General features: G+C 43.5%; 1 protein-coding gene across 3 annotated transcripts in view; it reads left to right on the top strand.

Annotated features, from left to right (window-relative positions):
- dagla (diacylglycerol lipase, alpha) overlaps positions 1–20,183 on the top strand; it is a 45,230-nt gene that overhangs the window by 16,454 nt on the left and 8,593 nt on the right. For all 3 annotated transcript variants that reach the window (XM_061670479.1, XM_061670477.1, XM_061670478.1), the window contains 15 exons: positions 2,746–2,847; positions 3,281–3,419; positions 3,520–3,607; positions 5,471–5,605; positions 5,917–5,994; positions 7,250–7,374; positions 7,652–7,802; positions 12,897–12,980; positions 13,384–13,461; positions 13,585–13,665; positions 17,279–17,421; positions 17,884–17,952; positions 18,037–18,109; positions 18,265–18,473; positions 18,876–19,002. In XM_061670479.1, the coding sequence (XP_061526463.1) occupies positions 2,746–2,847; positions 3,281–3,419; positions 3,520–3,607; positions 5,471–5,605; positions 5,917–5,994; positions 7,250–7,374; positions 7,652–7,802; positions 12,897–12,980; positions 13,384–13,461; positions 13,585–13,665; positions 17,279–17,421; positions 17,884–17,952; positions 18,037–18,109; positions 18,265–18,473; positions 18,876–19,002 (1,682 nt within the window). The remainder of the gene's footprint in view (positions 1–2,745; positions 2,848–3,280; positions 3,420–3,519; positions 3,608–5,470; positions 5,606–5,916; positions 5,995–7,249; positions 7,375–7,651; positions 7,803–12,896; positions 12,981–13,383; positions 13,462–13,584; positions 13,666–17,278; positions 17,422–17,883; positions 17,953–18,036; positions 18,110–18,264; positions 18,474–18,875; positions 19,003–20,183) is intronic.

Genomic DNA, 20,183 nt, shown 5'->3' with positions numbered 1-20,183 from the left:
AGCCCGAGCTGGTGTGTGAGGTCGAGAAGTTCCGACTAGATATCGTCGGACTCGCCTCCACACACAGCTTGGGCTCTAGTACCAGTCCTCTCGAGAGGGGTCGGACTCTCTTCCATTCTGGAGTCGCCCACGGTGAGAGGCGCCGAGCAGGTGTGGCAATACTTATTGCCCCCCGGCTTGGTGCCTGTATGTTGGGGTCCCCCCCGGTGGACGAGAGGGTAGCCTCCCTCCACCTTCGGGTGTGGGGACGGGTCCTGACTGCTGTTTGTGCCTATGCACCAAACAGCAGTTCTGAGTACCCACCCTTTTTGGTGTCCTTGGAGGGGGTGCTGGAGAGCGCTCCCGCTAGGGACTCCATCGTTCTGCTGGGGGACTTCAATACTCACGTGGGCAATGACAGTGAGACCTGGAAGGGCGTGATTGGGAGGAACGCCCCCCGCCCCCGAGCGGTGTTCTGTTATTGGACTTCTGTGCTCATCACGGATTGTCCATAACGAACACCATGTTCAAGCATAAGGGTGTCCACATGTGCACATGGCACCAGGACACCCTAGGTCACAGTTCGATGATCGACTTTGTGGTCGTGTCATCAACTTGCGGCCGCATGTCTTGGACACTCGGGTGAAGAGAGGGGCGGAGCTGTCAACTGATCACCACCTGGTGGTGAGTTGGCTCCGATGGTGGGTGAAGATGCCGGTCCGACGTGGCAGGCCCAAACATATTGTGAGGGTCTGCTGGGTCTGGCAGAAGGAGTTTCAACTTGCACCTCCGACAGAACTTTGCTCATGTTCCGGGGGAGGCGGGCGACATCGAGTCCGAGTGGGTCATGTTCCGCGCTTCCATTGCTGAGGCGGCCTACCGGAGCTGTGGCCGTAAGGTGGTCAGTGCCTGTCGTAGCGGCAATCCCCGAACCCGTTGGTGGACACCAACGGTGAGGGATTCCGTCAAGCTGAAGAAGGAGTCCTATCGGGCCTTTTTGGCCTTTGGGACTCCTGAGGCAGCTGATTGGTACCGGCTGGCCAAGCGGAATGCAGCTCTTGTGGTCGCTGAAGCAAAAACTCTGGTATGGGAGGAGTTCGGTGAGGCCATGGAGAGAGACTTCCGGACGGCTTCGAGGAAATTCTGGTCCACCATACGGCGTCTCAGGAGAGGAAAGCAGTGCACCACCAACACTGTGTATAGTGGGGATGGGGCGCTGCTGACCTCGACTTGGGACGCTGTGCGTCGGTGGGGAGAATACTTCGAAGACCTCCTCAATTCCACCGACACGCCTTCCCATGAGGAAGCAGAGTGTGGGTTTTCTGAGGTGGGGTCTCCTATCTCTGGGTTTGAGGTCACTGAGGTAGTTAAAAATCTCCTCGGTGGCAGGGCCCCGGGGGTGGATGAGATTCGCCCGGAGTTCCTAAAGGCTCTGGATGTTGTGGGGCTGTCCTGGTTGACACGCCTCTCCAACATCGCGTGGACATGGGGGACAGTACCTCTGGATTGGCAGACTGGGGTGGTGGTCCCCCTTTTTAAGAAGGGGGACCGGAGGTTGTGTTCCAACTACAGGGGGATCACACTCCTCAGCCTCCCTGGTAAGGTTCATTCAGGGGTGCTGGAGAGGATGGTCCATCGGGACGTTGAATCCCAGATTCAGAAGGAGCAGTGTGGTTTTTGTCCTGGCCGTGGAACAGTGGACCAGCTCTACACCCTCGGCAGGGTCTTCGAGGGTGTATGGGAGTTCGCCCAACCAGTCTACATGTCTTTTGTGGACCTGGAGAACGTGTTCGACCGTGTCCCTCGGGGAGTCCTGTGGAAGGTGCTTCGGGAGTATGGGGTACCGAACCCCCTGATACGGGGTGTTCGGTCCCTGTACGACCGGAGTCAGAGTTTGGTCCGCATATCCGGCAGTAGGTTGGACCCGTTCCCGGTGAGGGTAGGACTCCGCCAAGGCTGCCCTTTGTCACCGATTCTGTTCATAACTTTTATGGACAGAATTTCTAGGCGCAGCCGAGGCGTAGAGGGGTCCGGTTTGGTGGCCTCAGTATTGCATCTCTGCTTTTTGCAGATGATGTGGCTCTGTTGGCTTCATCAAGCCGTGACCTCCAACTCTCCCTGGAGCACTTCGCAGCAGAGTGTGAAGCAGCTGGGATGAGAATCAGCACTTCCAAATCTGAGACCATGGTCCTCAGTCGGGTGGCATGCCCTCTCCAGGTCGGGGATGAGATCCTGCCCCAAGTGGAGGAGTTTAATTATCTCTGGGTCTTGTTCATGAGTGAGGGAAGAATGGAACGCGAGATTGACAGGCAGATCGGTGCAGCGTCTGCAGTGATGCGGACTTTGTGTCGGTCCGTTGTGGTAAAGAAGGCGCTAAGCCGAAAGGCGAAGCTCTCAATTTACCGGTCGATCTACGTTCCTACCCTCACCTACGATCTTGTTCTTTCGGTCACGACCCACAGCTAGTGACTGAAAGAACAAGATCCCGGATACAGGGAGGAGACCCCGGGGACGACCCAGTACACGCTAGAGAGACTACGTCCTTCGGCTGGCCTGGGAACGCCTCGGGATCCCCCCGGAAGAGCTGGATGAAGTGGCTGGGGAGAGGGAAGTCTGGGCGTCCCTGGTAAAGCTACTGCCCCCGCGACCCGACCCGGATAAGGGGTAGAAAATGGTTGGATGGATGGATGAAAAATGATTAAAAGAAATATTTTTATTGATTTTGCTGATATTGATGTTTCTCCTCAACCTTTTTTCTCTCCCCAGCCATTCTCCTGGTAGAGCTTGTTTATGCAGTAGTGGGAATTGCCTGGCTTGTTCAGTATTACCAGCCATGCTCTGATGTCACTGCCAAAAACCTAGCTTTGGGTGAGTCAAACACAGGCTTTAGGTAGATCGCTTATGAGAATGTTAAAAATGCTATCCTAATATTCCACTGGCATAAATTATATTCAAAGTCGTTCGTCATCTCCAGCAGCCAATGAATTTTTTTTTGTATGCAGAATATAGTTGACAGTTTGGGGGGGTTTTCAACACTCTTTATGAACCTGAGGAAAACATTTTATAATGACATTCAATCAGAACAAATTATTGATTTTATTTTTTGTGTGAAGAGCTGTTGAAAGTTACTTTACCAACTTATCCACTGGGACTAGGTAACGCAACTACATTTGATTTGTGCAGAAACATGCGTATTTAAATGATGACAATTCATGCAATGGCTGGTGGGATTCATTGTGCTCATCCACAGTCAAGCATTCCAAGTCTGGTTTCAAATATATGTTTTTATATTGTGTTTTAGGGATTGTTGCATGCAACTGGCTTGTGATATTGAGCGTCTGCATTACGCTTATGTGCACTTTTGATCCTACCGGGCGGACATTTGTCAAACTGAAAGCAACACGCCGGCGTCAACGAAACCTTACAACATACACACTAAGGTACTAACAAACCTGCCATTTTTTGACACACATAAGAAAATCCACACTCCCGTTGTCATTTGTTTTTACCCTGGTTAACTATTTTTTCCCCCACCTTTAGACACAGACTTGAGGAAGGCCAGGCCAGCAGCTGGAGCAGGAGACTAAAATTCTTCATGTGCTGCACAAGAGCCCAGGACACACAATCAGTGAGCCACATGAATTCACTTGACTGAAATAGAACTTCTTTTGGGATATACAGTATACAGGGATTCCTGAGTTCATCAAGGTACCGCCATACAGTACGATGTGTTAGCCAATATGAAGCAAACTTTTTCCCCCAAGATTTAACCCCTGTGGGTTAAACAAAGATGCGGCTTATTCTCAGATTTTTCTGGATGCAAGGGGTGTCACGGTCTCGTCTTTTCTTAGCTTCTCTTCTACTCACCCAAATCGTGTTCACTGTTCATGAATGTTTCGACGAGCTCCATATTGAATTGGTAACTGTTCATACTTTTATATCCAGTCCGGATGTGCTCTGCTCAAGCGCCCAGTCATCAGGCTAAGTAATTATTTTTGCTATGCATATTTTGTTGCAGCATTTTTGCTTCTGTGTTTTTGTATTTGGTCATATTTGTTGGTATTCTCCCTTCCCTGAACATGCAGTGTTCAGTTCCACAGATGGCTAACAGTTCTCCAAATGAGAGCCAAAGTGTTTCTGCTTAAATATGTTTATTTGTCATAATTGTTCGGACTTTCAACTAGGGCTGTCACTATCGACTCCTTTTAGAATTGATTATCCTATAGATATTGCGTCGACTAACCAAGTAATTCTACGACTAACCAAGTGGATTCCAGCTCGTTCCAAATTCCCAGCCATAGATATGAAGACTAGAAACTCCAGCGCCAAGTAGCAGCTCAACTGTCGTGCCTACGTAGTAGCCATGTTGGGGAGGTCATGACATTGCGTGTGTCTGCAAGTACATGAATGCCCGCAGCTGTAGATGGCCTACGTGAGGGCCATGTTTGGGAAGTCATGCCGTAGTGCACATCTGTAACAAATGTACATGCGAAAACATGGACAGTAACCAAACATGTTTCCGGGTGGCGGAAATATGCTTTGAATCATAACTTTTATTGCTTCGAGGCAGAAATGTTTGTGTTGACTTAGCCCCCCCCCCCACGGCCCTGCTTTCAACACATCACTCCCATCAGCCTGCCATGGTAACATACAATGGGAAATGCCATAGATGGGCTAATGTAAATCAGCCCATCTATTACGGTCATTGTACACCATCAAACAACTTACTTAAGCATAAACACAGAAATTGTGTTTGACTTGTCCCATCAGGGGTCAACACAGCTAGTAACATGCATAAATTTTTTGGGCAAAATTTCTGACGTAACCCACCCATTTTTAAAAAATTCGGACGTGACTGGCATTGTATGGGTACTGTGGCACTGGTCAGGAATTCACCCCATGCCGTCTGCATGGAAGGCAGCAGCATACACATACAAATAGAACACCCAACGTTACTCACAGGCATGTATTCTCTTCTTACCATTACAACTGCTGGAGTTTAGCTTAAACTTTAATTTAGTTTACTGACTGTATTCTTCTTCTTGACATCATCAATAAACTATGCCTGTGTCACACGACTGCCACTGTCAGGCTATGGCGTTCACACCAGAGGGAGCAGCACAGTATGTGTAATGTGTGTGGCTTATAAACGCTCAATAAACCGTATTTTCTGGTCGTTGGGGGAGCTGTGTCGCAACCACAAGAAGGCTCACTCGTATCACCGTACTTACTGTAATGTTAGTCACTGAATTGTTTAATACTTATTGGCTCGGTCCCTTGAAGTGTTTTTCACATTATTATTTAATGTTATAACTTTGCTGCTGTGTTAGTCATAGAGTATGGCGCGTTCCCACTTGTGTACAAATTCGGGTTACGTTTCAGCTGTAGGAACTGAAGTCTCTTGTAAACCGTGGTCCCCCTATATCCATTTTTAAGTCTGTCAGAGATTTCTGGCACAGCATGCCCTGACATCTGCTGCGGTCCTCTGCAGGATGCATATTCAGAGGTGGCAAGCCTTTTTGCGGAGTTCTTCAGAGACCTGGACATTGTGCCTAGTGATATCATCGCTGGCTTGGTACTCCTGCGTCAGACACAGAGGTCTAAAAGATCATCTATTCTGGACCAGGTATTACAACATGTTTATAGCTCTCTTTTGAAGGAAAAATATTATGCTTTTTTTTTTTTCCTGCGAAGCATGTGACCTGCATAATAAGCACAGTATTGATTGTATTTTCACTCATAGAGTCAGCACTACATTAAACCGCCAAATTGCACTTGTCATGTTGTGTGTGCGTCAGTTTATGTGTCACATGCAACAGACTCCTTGCCAAATAAGCAATACAAGCAGATAAAAAGTATTTTTTTCATAATACTGGATGTCCCTTTTAATACTTAATTTGAAACAATACTGCTGTTCTCTTACTTTCTCCTCCACAGGCAAACAATGATATTTTAGCTTTCCTTTCTGGGATGCCTGTTACTCGGAACACTAGATATCTGGACTTGAAGAACTCGGTGAGTCCTTAGCTATGTACTGGACATGATGACTAGATTAAGCCAAAGCAGACGTGCATTTTTTTTTTTTCGGGGACTCCTGTTTCTTCCCACATCCTAAAAACATGCATGGTAGGTTAATTTAAGACTCTAAATTGCTTGTAAGTGTGAGTGTGAATGGTTGTTTCTATGTGCTCTGCGATTGTCTGGCGACCAGTTCAGGGTGTACCCCGCCTCTTGCCCAAAGTTAGCTGGGATAGGCTCCAACATGCCCGCGACCCTAGTGGTAAAATAAAAATTAATAATATATGGGAGTCCACACACACCTGCCACCATTTAAATTTTTAAGTGCTCAGAAACCAGCAACACATGCATTGGCCCCTACAGAAACATTATTTGCTTTATTCACGTAAATGACTGAATGAAAAAGCTTTTTGTTTAAACAGATTTATTGATTAATTGATTCTGTGTGTGTGTGTGTGTGTGTGTGTGTTTGTGCACGGGTGTGTGTGTGTGGGCGCGCGCGTGTGTGCATGCATGAGAGAGAGCGATTAAGATTAAAACATGGCATGGTGGGGTGGTAGGTGGGGTTGGCTGGGGGGATGGCATTGGGTCCCTGCGTCCCCCACTGAGTGGCCAGTTGTCGGGGCGCCTCGGTGGGCCCGGCAGACCACCCTGGGTCCCTCGGTGTGGGACGTGTCCCGTCCGCCGGGCTGCTCTCGGGAGGACCCTTGGGCCTGATCCCGCCCCTCGATTGATTGGGTGTGGTCCTCATCCGCCGCGTTGTTGTCGATTATGTAATGATTTACTTCTCTCATCCTGTTTACAATTAGTGCTTTGTCTTTTGTCTTTGTTTCTCTCTCCCTTCTAGGAACTTTGTTCTGTTCGACTGATCAAGTCTGATTCTCAATAAACCTCAATTATAATACCACAGCGGAAGCTTAAAAACTCCACTGTGACACAGTAAAACTGTTCCGGCATGAACGGGATACATATTTTCCATTCTGCTTGACCTAACAGCCGAACGGGACAAAACAAATAAAATAAATAAATAAATAAATGTAACGGAGTAAATGTATTGTATGTAATGCATTACTATCCACCTCTGAATATAATTGACAAAGTGACACGCAGACTCTGTGTTCACGTGTGCGTGCGTGACACACACAGATATAGTCTCTGATTTTTTTCACTTGTTGTTTGCTTATGCTGAATGTGATATTTTTATTTCCTTGTTTTTGTGGCTTATGTGTGTGTCTGTATTCTCATATCCTAGACTGAGATGGGCATGTACAAAGACGTGTGCTACTATATGCTCTTTGCTCTCGCTGCATATGGTTGGCCCATGTACCTGATGAGGAAGCCAGCCTGCGGACTGTGCCGCCTCGTTAGCACCTGCCCGTAAGCACTCAAACATGCACCTGCACCTCTCTCTTGTGGCACTTCATTAAGGTGCAACTTTTCACATGGATCAACACTAAGCTAAGTGGTAATCCACTAAGACTGTAGCACTTGTCTACTCACTACAAGCAGTGTTGAACTAATCACACACTTTTACGCGGAATGCAGTGGGATTATGTATTTTACATAAATTAAATGTCAGTTATTTTTGTACCCACTTAATGTTTTCTTTTCTTTGTATGTCCTCTTTTCTGTTTTCCCCTTCCTCCTCTCTCAGCTGCACATCAGTGTCTGGCTCGCGTTTGTCCCAGTCAGTGACAGTGGAGGAGGACAATTGTTGCGGTTGTAACGTTTTGGCCATACGTAGACAATTCTTGGACAGGGAGCTGAAGCAGATTCACATAGTCTACACTTCCTGTCATGATGCGGTGAGTATTTTCTAGATTTTACACCGATTTTATCGGCCTGATCGGTATCGGATGATAATTAGCATTTTATGATGATCGGCTTTAATGTCATAAATCGCCGACATTGATCGGCTCCGCAAAAGGCATTTACTCCGCGTCGCCATCGTGCACATTATATTTGAATCCAAAAGCTAGTTTATTTTTAGCCTTATCGCGTGTCTTTTGACGTAGTACTGTAAATATCTGACGGCCAATAACGTTATTTAAAAATAATAATAAATAACATGTCGGCGGTGTGGGACAGACAACACGTCTGACACAGACACGTAATGCCAGGATCAGACTATACGACAAATTTGGTCTTTCAAGATTGCACTATGTCAGACTACTGCAATAAAATCTTATATTCCGATACCACCGTATTCTGTTTTTTTACAATCATTGGGCTTTCTCTTGTCAAATGCGACCGGATACACATTATCATGGCGACTACAACAAGAGTGGATTGCGCCGACTGAATTATAAGGACAAACTGGGGAAAAACGTGTGTTGGTGGTCACCGCTGCTCAGGAGAGATGAGGACGTTTGTTTTATTAAAGCTTGCTTGAGGTATGTTCCTGTACTTTTAATATGATACGGCTCGCACGCAGGCAACAAAATGTTATGCAGCCTAGTAAGCTAGTGGTACCACGAACGGTTGTAAGTAAACATGCTGTCGTTCTGTCGAATCATGCTCTCAAGTTTCGGTGTGGGTGAAGTAATTTAATTACAATAAAGTAATTTAATTACAGTAAGTTAGCACCCATTATTTCTGTCATGTTGTAATGTTGGTTTGACATGACTGATTAGAATACACAATCTGACTAGAGCAGTGATTTCCATTTTTATGGAGCCAAGGAACATATTTTACAATTGAAAAATCACGTGCAGAATGTGATTTGGCATTGTCTTGCTGAAATAAGTTGGGGAGTCCATGAAAAAGACGTTGCATGGATGGCAGCATATGTTTCTCCAAAACCTGTATGTACCTTTCAGCATTAATGGTGCATTCACAAATGTGTAAGTTATCCATGCCATTTGCACTAACACAGCTTTTGAACTTTGCGTCCATAACAGTCCGGATGGTTCTTTTCCTCTTTGGCCCAGAGGACACGACGTCCACAATTTCCCAAAACAATTTGAAATGTGGACTCGTCGGACCACAGGACACTTTTCCACTTTGCATCAGTCCATCTTAGATGAGCTCGGTGTTTCTGGGTGTTGTTGATGAATGGCTTTTGCTTTGCATAGTAGAGTTTCAAGTTGCACTTACGGATGTAGCGCCGAACTGTATTTACTGAGCCCATGTGGTGATATCCTTTACACATTGATGTCGGTTTTTGATGCAGTGCCGCATGAGGGATCGAAGGTCACGGGCATTCAATGTTGGTTTTTGGCCTGGTTTCCGCTTACATGCAGTGAATTCTCCAGATTCTCTGAACCTTTTGATGATGATATGGACCGTAGATGATGAAATCCCTAAATTCCTTGCAATTGTACGTTGAGGAACATTGTCCTTAAACTGTTCGACTATTTTCTCACGCACTTATTCACAAAGAGGTGAACCTCGCCCCATCTTTGCTAGTGAATGACTGAGCAATTTAGAGAAGCTCCTTTTATACTCAATCATGGGACCCACCTGTTCCCAATTAGCCTGTTCACCTGTGAGATGTTCCAAACAGGTGTTTGATGAGCATTCCTCAACTTTCTCAGTGTTGTTTGCCACCTTTCCCAGCTTTTTTGGAACGTGTTGAAACCATAAAATTCCAAGTTAATGATTATTTGCTAAAAACAATCAAGTTTATCAGTTTGAAGATTAAATATCTTGTCTTTGTAGTTTATTAAATTAAATATAGGTTGAACATGATTTGCAAATCATTGTATTCTGTTTTTATTTATGTTTAACACAACGTCCCAACTTCATTGGAATTGGGGTTGTACTTGCTGCCATCTAATAGAAGACCATTAATTTGTTCTTTCTGTCACTATTCCTCACTGGCATAAATAGATAAACAAAGATACATTCTTGTAAATGTAATTTTTGGACCAATTTAGTACACAAGTATATACCGTAAATTAACAGGTCATTTAAATAGACGCATTGCTCCATCTTGTGATCGGATCGGTTATCGTTTTTTTAAACTCTCTGATCGGTGATCGGCCCCAAAAATCCTGATCGTGTAAAGCCTAGTATTTTCCCGTCAAAGCAGTTGCAGGCGTTTGAGTGTGTACTTCCTCAATTATACCAAGTCCTGATTTGTGGGTCAGTGTATAAAAGGAAGCACCTACTTGGGCACTATATCTTGACAAATATTAGTGAACTAACAGCCCGTCTGAAGTGCTCCCTGAATTTGAGTGTGGTACCTTCAGGGGTCAGCAACAGGTGTAGCCCCCAAGAACAGGCCTGTTCACCAGTGATGGGATATTGTGATTTCCTATGAATGTTGTAGAAGTGATCATTTGAAAATGTAAACACTTGTAGATACTTCAAGAAATAGCTTTGCCTATTATCTGTTTTCAACTTCCTTACAACATTGATTATTGCAAGAAATCATTAACATGATCGGTGTTTTCACATAGATGAATATCATTAATTTTTAATGTGTAGATCATTTGGGCAAATGTGTTATTTCAGAAGTGTGTATCAAACTGGTAGCTCTTCGCATTAATCAGTACCCAAAAAGTAATTCTCACTTTCCAAAAGGTTGGTGACCCATGTGCTAGACATTACATTGTAAACCATCCATCCATCCATCCATTTTCTGAGCCGCTTCTCCTCACTAGGGTCGCGGGCGTGCTGGAGCCTATCCCAGATGTCATCGGGCAGGAGGCGGGGTACACCCTGAACTGGTTGCCAGCCAATCGCAGGGCACATACAAACAGACAACCATTCGCACTCACATGCACACCTACGGGCAATTTAGAGTCTCCAATTTATGCATGTTTTTAGGGATGTGGGAGGAAACCGGAGTGCCCGGAGAAAACCCACGCAGGCACGGGGAGAACACGCAAACTCCACACAGTCTGGGCCGTGGATTGAACCCGGGTCCTCAGAACTGTGAGGCTGACGCTCTAACCAGTCGGCCACCGTGCCTACATTGTAAACCAAACATTTAAACATAAGAAAACATTTAAACATAAGATACCAACCATTTAAACAAAATAAAGCAAAGTGAAGTTTAGGGACCACACCAACTCAGGCAGTATAGTAGATAGTATTGTAAGGTTAAATACCAGGGTCACAGAAGGCTGAGGTGCATAGTGTGTAAGAGTTTGTTCTGCTGACTCAACTGCCAAGTTCCAAACTTCGTCTGACAGTAACATTGGCACTAAAATGTGTGCCAAGGGATTCATGACAGATGTTTCCATGGCCAAGCAGCTGCATGGAAGCCTTATATCACCAAACACAATGTCACTCATTGGATGGAATCATGTAAATTATGCCATCACTAGACTGTGTCGCAGTGGAAATAAATTCTGTGGAGTGACGAATCGAGCTTCGCAGCCAGAGTCATGGGCGAGAACATTACATTAACATGCTCAGATTCAATGATCACATTGTACATGTCTCTTCTCCAAACCTTGTGAGAACGTATCCTATGGAATGACTATTAGATTGGAGATTGTGGGTGGAGATTTGCTGTGGATGTATTCAGTTTTTACTGGCTCAAATTGAGGCAGAGTTGCATTCATCTCATGAAGCTTTAAGGTATCAAGCCTGTAGTTTGTGGATGGCTGTCTCACAAAAGTGGCAGCATGTGGACTCTTGCTTGGGGCCGCAATGTATTTAACATAATGGTGGCATTGGGCCGAAACCTCCCATGTCCAAATTTGCTCAATGTCATATTTTTTTCATAATCGATACTCTTGGTCAGTTCCCACGTGGGTATGTTATTACAAAGTGTTTAAAATGGCTTGCTCTCTTTTACGATGCAATATTAATGGGTCAACAAACAAGTTGTCTTGTTGGCTTCCTGAACAGTGATGGTTTTGAAGAATTAAGGTTTCCGCCCGATGCCAAAGATAGGTTAAAAAGCATGCTTTCCTTAGTATATCTTAGCCCAGTGAACTTGTCCAGCCATTCCAGATCAAAACCGCTTGCTCTTTGTTTGGGGAACATCTGTGAAAGTCAGAAAATCACTACAGTTTACAGCGATTTAATGTTAATTTTCCCAACGTTACTAATGTTGGCATTGCATTAATACATGTAACGTTACACCTTTTCAACTGAGTGCCCTAAATGTCCTCACATGAACTCTCGACTTGATTGGTCAACTCCATCTCATGAGGCTTAGAACTTTCAGATGTGAAAAATGAGTGCATCTCATCATTAACATGACATTCTATGAGTATTATTCTATCTCTTTGACTTCCTGTAATTATCTGCACTGTTTCACCTGCACTAATGACTCTGCGTGTTGCCACCTCACCTTAAAAAAATACAGATTTTTACAAAATATATCTGGAAAGCCAAAAACGTGGGTGTATTGCTTGTTGAAGATAACAAATCAGATGTGCTTGGTTTTGCAGAAACACACACCTGATAGTAGCGTTGGGAACGATAAACTGATGCGACCGGATATCTGTTCGTAAAGACGAGCGATACGACTGTATCGGTAGCAGACTAGACTATCGATAAAAAAGGAGCCACCAGGAATCCTTAGATACATCGGTTGTAGGGCTGTGGACCGGATGTCGCGAGGCTAGGAATCAATTGCCTGAAGGTTTGTGGTTTTCATCTCCTAAAACAAGCGCGAGAGGTCTCGAGCTGTGCGCCGCAGGTAACGTTAGGCTTACAACTAAACGCATCAGTGGTGCATACTAGTGACACTACTAGTTTAACTGCATTTCTCCGTAGTGTCACTATTTCAACATCAAATAGCTTTTCAGTAGTTAAGCTACAGTCACTGATGGTGTAGTGGTACATTCGCCTGACTTCGGTGCAGGCAGCAGTCATCTCATGATGCTTTAAGGTATCAAGCGTGGCAGCAGGTGACTGTTGCCCCTATTTAGCCTTGCTGTAATTCTCTCCTGTCGTGCACTTATATTGCTGTCTTCTATCCATCTTCCATCCAGGTTTATGAAACTCCATTTTTTGTGGCAGTGGATCATGAAAAGAAGAAGGTGGTCATCAGTATCAGAGGAACATTATCGCTTAAGGTGAACTTCAGTTTTGTATAGGAAGACTTTCTACATCTACCACCTCTCAACTTTTGTTGCCCCATCTACTCTCATCCCCGTATCCGCAATATGGTTCAAGGCAGTGTTTTCGCAAACTCCCACACTGTGCATGCTTAGTACAAAAGCAGCAGATATAAATGTCCTGTTCATTGTTTACATAACGCTGAAGGGAATCTTGCACTGTAGTATTTGAGGTTATGATTGAAACGTCAGAGATGAGTCGCAGCCGTGTCACATGGCAAACCGCTCATCTCAAAAACCTCTCATTCTATAAGTTTCCGTTTCATTTTAGCACAGAATGCATTAGGGTTGCAGTACTTACTCGTTTTAGCCACTTGTATTCCCTGCTCATTCTGATGTGTTTTCTTGTGTGTTGCATCAGGATGCCTTGACTGATTTGACGGGGGATTCTGAGCGTTTGCCAGTGGAGGAGCAGCAAGGAACCTGGCTTGGTCACAAGGTCAGAGAGAAAAGATTTCTCTATCATACATTAACATGAGATTCATTATATTTTAATAAGAGGTCAATGCAGCAGAATTCTTGTCCTTAGTTGTACCATGTTTAATCCTTCTGTCTGTCTTAGGGGATGGTTTACTCAGCAGAGTACATTAAGAAGAAACTGGAGCAGGAGATGATACTGTCACAAGCTTTTGGAAGAGACTTAGTACATAGACACATTCACACTCATTGTCTTGGTTAATGGATGAGGATATACTGTACATCTATCTACTTGTACAGGGGTGTCCAAACTTTCTTCCAAGGGCCACATAAAGAAAAAGCAGAGGATGCAAGCACCACTTTGACATTCTTTACCTTTTTTTTTTTTTAACCATGCTAAAACTCAATCCATTATTATAAGTAAATATTTACAAAGCAATTATATGTTTAAAACTATTTACAGGTAACGGTATTAAAAAACAAACAAACAAACAAACAAACAAACAAAAAACAGCTAAAAAAAAAAACAGCGAGTTGAAGCAAAAAGTCAAGCACTACTAGCAGTGGCGGTTTCCGGTATGTGCGATATGTGCAGCCGCACAGGGCGGCATTTCCAGCGTGGGTGCCTAAGGGGGTCTAGCACAGGGCGCCAGTCAAGCTAGGACTGTTCAGAACAAAAAAAAAAAAAAAAAAAAAAATCAAAAGCAATCTGTACTAAGCTGACCTTTTCATGTATCAGAGAGTGAAGCAAACAATTTCAATTCCGAAGCTCGTCTTATCGAATGATTGGAAATTTGGAAATTTTGAATTTTGGAAAATGATTGGAAATTTTAAAATTTCGAATTTTGGAAAACAAGTATGTGAGGAATCAGAATTGTTTTTTCTTCTCATCAGAATCATCTTTATTTGCCAAGTATGTCCAAAACACACAAGGAATTTGTCTCCGGTAGTTGGAGCCGCTCTAGTACAACAAACAGTCAATTTACAGAACACTTTGGGGACATAAAGACATTGACAAAAAACAATTGTGCAAAAAGATGCAGAGTCCTCTAGCACTTAGAGCAGTTCGAACGACTAATATTGCAATAGTCCGGTGCAATGACCATTGTGCAAAGGGTGCTGAGACTTCAAGGAGTGTATGCGGTTTAAAGTGACGAGTAGTGCGATAATCTTCTCATGCCTTGCCATCCATTGTAGAAAGTAAGTAGAATTATGCAGGCGAACAACACAGGGCATGTCAATTTTTCAATATAGTAAATACCATGGGCTGCTAATAAATGGTTGGTGGCCTGGAAATGGCCCACAGGCCGTAGTTTGGCCCCCTCTGTACTAGTACATGTGCAGCGGCTGAAATAAATATGTAAGACGTTACCATTTTTCTCACTAAATATATTTCCAAAGGTGCTATTGACGTGAATATTTCACCAGATGTTGGGAACAACCCAGGTAATCCATCCATACAAAGAAAGTAGAAAAAATAAGATCAGAAATTAAATTGTGTGTAAAAATGTGAAATGACACACGGAAAGAAGTATTGACTAGACTTTTCACCGATCTGATCGGCCTGATCGGTATCGGCCAATAATTAGCATTTTATGCTGATCGGCTTTGTCATAATTCGCCAATATGATGAATAACGTCATTGATCGGCTCCGCAAAACACATTTACGCCACGTCGCCATCGTCTACAGTATATTTGAATCCAAAAGCTGGTTGTTTTTTTAGCCTTGTCACGTCTTTTGACGTAGTACAGTAAATATCTGACAGCCAATAAAGTTATTACCAAATAAAAAAAACATCTGTGGTGTGGGACAGACAACACTGGCATAAATAGAGGAAAAAAGATACATTATTTCTTGGAAATGGATATTTTTTTGAGCAATTAAGTGAAATTTTATGATTTCCCACGGCACACCGGAACATCGCTCATGGCACACTAATGTGCCACAGCACACTGGTTAGGAATCACTGAGCGAGAGAATACTTTTGAAGATACTTAGTATATAGTGCTCAAGTATATCCAGTAAATGAACAAGTCGTTAAAATAGACACATTGCTGCATCTTGTGATCGGAGCGGTTATCGTTTTTTTAAATTCTGTGATCGGCCCCAAAAATCCTGATCGTGTAAAGCCTAGAAATGACAGGGAAAAGGTTTTGAACACGCCAACTGGTATTTATTTAATTTGTATAAAAGCCTTTGTTTGCAATGACAAGTTCAAGGCGCCTCCTGAATGGAGAAACTAGTCTCATGCATTGCTCTGGAGTGATTTTGTCCCATTCCTCCACACAAGCGGTCTTTAAATCTTGAAGGTTCCGTGGGCTTCTGTTGTGGACCTTGAGTTTCAGTTCTTTCCATAGATTTTCAATTTAAGAGTTTGCTTGGCAGTATGTTTTGGATCATTATTCTGCTGAAATGTCCACCCTCGTTTCATTTTCATCATCCTCGTAGATTTTTGTCAAGAATGCCTCAATAAATTTGCCCATCCATCCTTCCTTCAATAATGTGATGTTTACCAGTACCATTTGCTGAAACGCAGCCCCACACCATCATGTTCCCACCTCCGAACTTCACTGTTGGTATGCTGTTTTTAGGATGATGTGCAGTGCCATTTCTGCAGTGCATTTTTGCATCCAAAGAGTTAAATTTTGCTCTCATCAGACCAGACTATATTCTCCCACTATTTAACTGGCTTCTCCAAAGGTTGTTCAGCAAACTTTAAACAAGCTTTGACATGCTTTTTTTTTTTTTTCAGCAGTGGAGTCTTGCTTAATGAGCGTGCATACAGGCCATGGCGGCGGAGTACATTACTCACTGTTTTCCTTGTGACAACAGTACCTGCTAATTCCAGGTCTTTTTGAAGCTCACCACAGGTGGTCCTTAGCTCTTGGACAACTCTTCTGATTATTCTTTGCACTCCTCTGTCAGAAATCTTGCAAGGAGCACCTGATCGAAAAAGAAATTTAAGGTGGCATGATTGGCTTTCCACTTACTGTACGTATTATGGCCCCAACCGTGCTCATTGGAACATTCAGAAGCTTAGATATGGGCCCGTAACCATTACCATTGTTATGTTTTGCAACAATTACTTTGCGATGGTCTTGAGACAGCTCTTTGCCCTTACCAATCATGAGATGTCTTAACTGACACCTTGGCAATGTGACCTTTTTATAGCCCATCAATTCGGACTGAACCAACTGATATTCATATGCACTGACAAGGGGCTGGATTAGTTAGTTAGCGCTCTCAATGCCATGAGGCACATTAGACCGCAATTGCGATTTCTGTAACCTGTAGTTTTTTACGGGAGCAGGTGATTGGCCTGCTGCCCAACCCCACCACCTGGTATTCCTAGGCGGTCTCCCATCCAAGTACTAAGCAGGACCGACCACGCTTAGCTTCCGAGATCTGGCAGCATGTGGGGATTGGGCCGTAAGGGGCTGGATGCCTTTTTGATTATTGATAGATTTTAGGGGTTGTGTTGGCTTTTGGCCATGCCTTTTTGCACCTCGCTTTCTTCATGTGTTCGATACTTTTCCCTGTGTCATTTCACATGATTAAATCAAACTTAATTTCTGATTTGTTCTACTTTCTTTTTATGTATGGGTTAATTGGGTTGTTCCCAACATCTGGTGAAAATTTCATGTCAATAGCGCCTTTGGAATTATACACTGTATTAGTGAGAAAAATGGTGACGTGTTAAATACTTATTTCAGCCGCTGTATCTTATTTGAGGTTACTCTTACCCTGTATGCATGTTAGCATAGTAGGGATTATTTTACAAACATGACTCAAGTAGTTGCAGTCTGCCAGTGTGATGATTCGGGCCGTCTCTCATAGAACAAGGGAACCATGCATTATGGACTGGTGATAGTAGGCCATTCTCTTGGTGCCGGCACTGCTGCCATTCTCTCCTTCCTGCTGAGACCTCAGTATCCCACACTTCACTGCTACTCTTACTCACCGCCTGGTGGCCTTCTTAGGTAAGGTCTCAAATATCTACCACCAACCTTTTGTTTGTAGGAAGCCGTCTGTGGTTTCACACATCCTGTTTAAATTGTATCGAAAATGATAGTACACCAGAGAATATGATAGTCTGAATGAATGAATATTTTTCCTGGTATATAACAACACCAGGTTTTTGTCATATAAAACTAAGATTTCATCTTGTGGATGTGAAAACTGTTTGTTTTTTGGATTAGATTTCTTATTTACATTTCCTTGAATACATTCAATTCTATTGTAACTTCTCTTAGCTATTAGGTTTTTAGTTCTTAACAGTACTCACTGATTTCGCATGTGACAAATGGAAAAGCCTCTTCGCCTGTTATTTTGAAGCAGATTGAATTAAGTATAATGAATGGTGATATGAGAAATCAGTGCGTCCAACCAGTTTCTATTTCTCTATTTCACAACCTGCATGATTTGCCCTTGTTTTCAACCAGTGAGGATGCTATGGAGTACTCCAAAGAGTTTGTCACCTCTGTAGTATTAGGAAAAGATCTGGTGCCAAGGTATCTCCTTCACTTGTACATTGTAAATGCACTCCTTAATATCATGAACTTGTCAAAGAGACATCTGTTCTTGTTGTCTTCTAGACTGGGCCTGTGTCAACTGGAGGGATTCCGTCGCCATCTGCTCGAAGTCCTACAAAAAAGTAACAAGCCAAAGGTACACGTCTCCTTGTATCATCTCTCCAGGACTTTAAATGTCATATTGATTTGCAAACACGATTTCACATACTGTATAATGTTGAGAATTTCCTGCCTAAAACAAAATGCAGTATACCACAAAGATGAGGAGAATGTTTGTTTTTATTGCCACAGTGGAGGATCATTGTGGGAGGCACCAAATGCATCCCAAAATCGGAGCTTCCACTTGAGGAGGAGGATACTCCGTCTCAGCAAGTGGCACCCCCCAGCAGTCGCCTGTGGCTCCACCCCAGTGACCTCAGCATCGCCCTCTCAGCCTCGACCCCCCTCTATCCTCCTGGCCGAATCATCCATGTGGTGCACAACCATCCTCCAGAGACCTGGTGAGAAGGCAGATTTCAGAGCTGCGCACTTCTTTGTGTCAAAAATTAAGGCCACCCACTGGTTATTCACTCTCTTCCTCCAAACTTGTGGTAAACCACCTCTGTAGGTTATATACCAGAGAAATGACAGTGACACAGTCCGTGTTTTTAAGAAGGCAAGATGAGGTTTTTACTGGTACTTTGCTGTATACTTTACTGCATTGAGTTCTACATTTTGCCACATCGTTTTTTTTTTCTGCTATTATGATATGTTATTTTCTAGCTGAGCTCTATTTTGTCTCATTCTCATACTGTTAGCTTGATTAAGTCCTCACCCATGTTGACTGGGAAAACGATGAGGTGGATGTTAAATCAATATATGTCTTTACTTTGTCTTTTTTTCTATCTCACGCTTTCTTGTAGCTGTGGTCAGGAAGAGCCAACATACTCTGCTCTTTGGGGGGACAACAAGGCCTTCAATGAGGTCATCATATCGCCTGCCATGCTTAATGAGCACATGCCTCACATGGTGATGGAGGGTCTCAACAAGGTCTGCTTTCGTCGTGTGAATGCTGATGGTTTTGTCTTCATTCACGCAGTGCTGGGATGTCATTGTTATAGTAATCCGATTGTTGGAATGATATCTAAAAATGTAAAAAACATTTTGACTGAGATTATTCATGCCTTATGGGGTATTACCACTGTTCGTAATTTTAATATGCACAAAGTGACAGCCTGATTCTATATTAAACTAAATATCACATGCTAATGTGAACCCCAACTTAATCAGTAGTTTTTTTTCTCCAGTTTCCTTAGTTTTGAGGTGTCATTTCCCTTTATGATGACATTAGTCAATCAAAAAAAACTTTGCAATTATAAGATTAGATCTGAAACTAAATCTTAATAGAGAAATAAAGTATATATTGTAGTACTACAATGATATTCTAATGATCAAGATTGAATGTTTCAGCAATCAAAAGTAATCAGAAATACCCAGAAGAAAGCGACAGAAAGAAAAGGAGCGACGGGAGAGATTGTTTAGAGCGTGTTGAGAGGCTGTAAACTGAACAATCTCCCATACGCCCTCCTCATGAGAAAGAGAAACCAGCGTCTTCATTCCTTTTGTGCATTTTTATTGGTGTTGGGTGAGATAAATCCAACACTCACCATTCAGTGTTGTGCCCCATAAGTGTACACTGATCTGAATTGAATGTGTGAATTATCCATTTTTAATCTTCATCTTTTCTGTCATTTTATTTTATTCACACTGCTCTACTAGGAAAGCATGGGAGCCCTTCTTTCTCTTCTGGTTGGTTCTATGGTGTCCTGTGGCACTGTCTGACAGTTTGTTCTGGTATCAGGGTGTTGACTTGTGTGTTTGCATGGGAAGAAACCACTTTGACAGTTGCCCTTTCTTATGCCTGCGGAGTTAAATTTGAGGTAACGGTTGGTTTGGGTGATGGCGCAGCTGTATAAAGATGTGTACTCCGATTGAAGTGTAGCACTATGTGATTGTGTGTGGAACCTCTGGTGTGTCTGCAGGTGCTGGAACCATGTTATCCTCTATCTGAGCAGGGGGCTCTGGAAGTGGAGGCGCTTGAGGTCAATCAGCCTACCAGCAGCACCACTGTGCATATAACCTCGAATAGAGAATCCCACTTTAACAGTATTGCCCATGACACTTCCTCCCCCACCAATAAAGATCTGTTTTGCAATGCTTCCCTTACAGAG

This window comes from Phycodurus eques, chromosome 2 (genome assembly GCF_024500275.1).
Source record: "Phycodurus eques isolate BA_2022a chromosome 2, UOR_Pequ_1.1, whole genome shotgun sequence".
NCBI lineage: Eukaryota > Metazoa > Chordata > Actinopteri > Syngnathiformes > Syngnathidae > Phycodurus > Phycodurus eques.
This window is presented reverse-complemented; position numbering and strand designations above follow the sequence as displayed.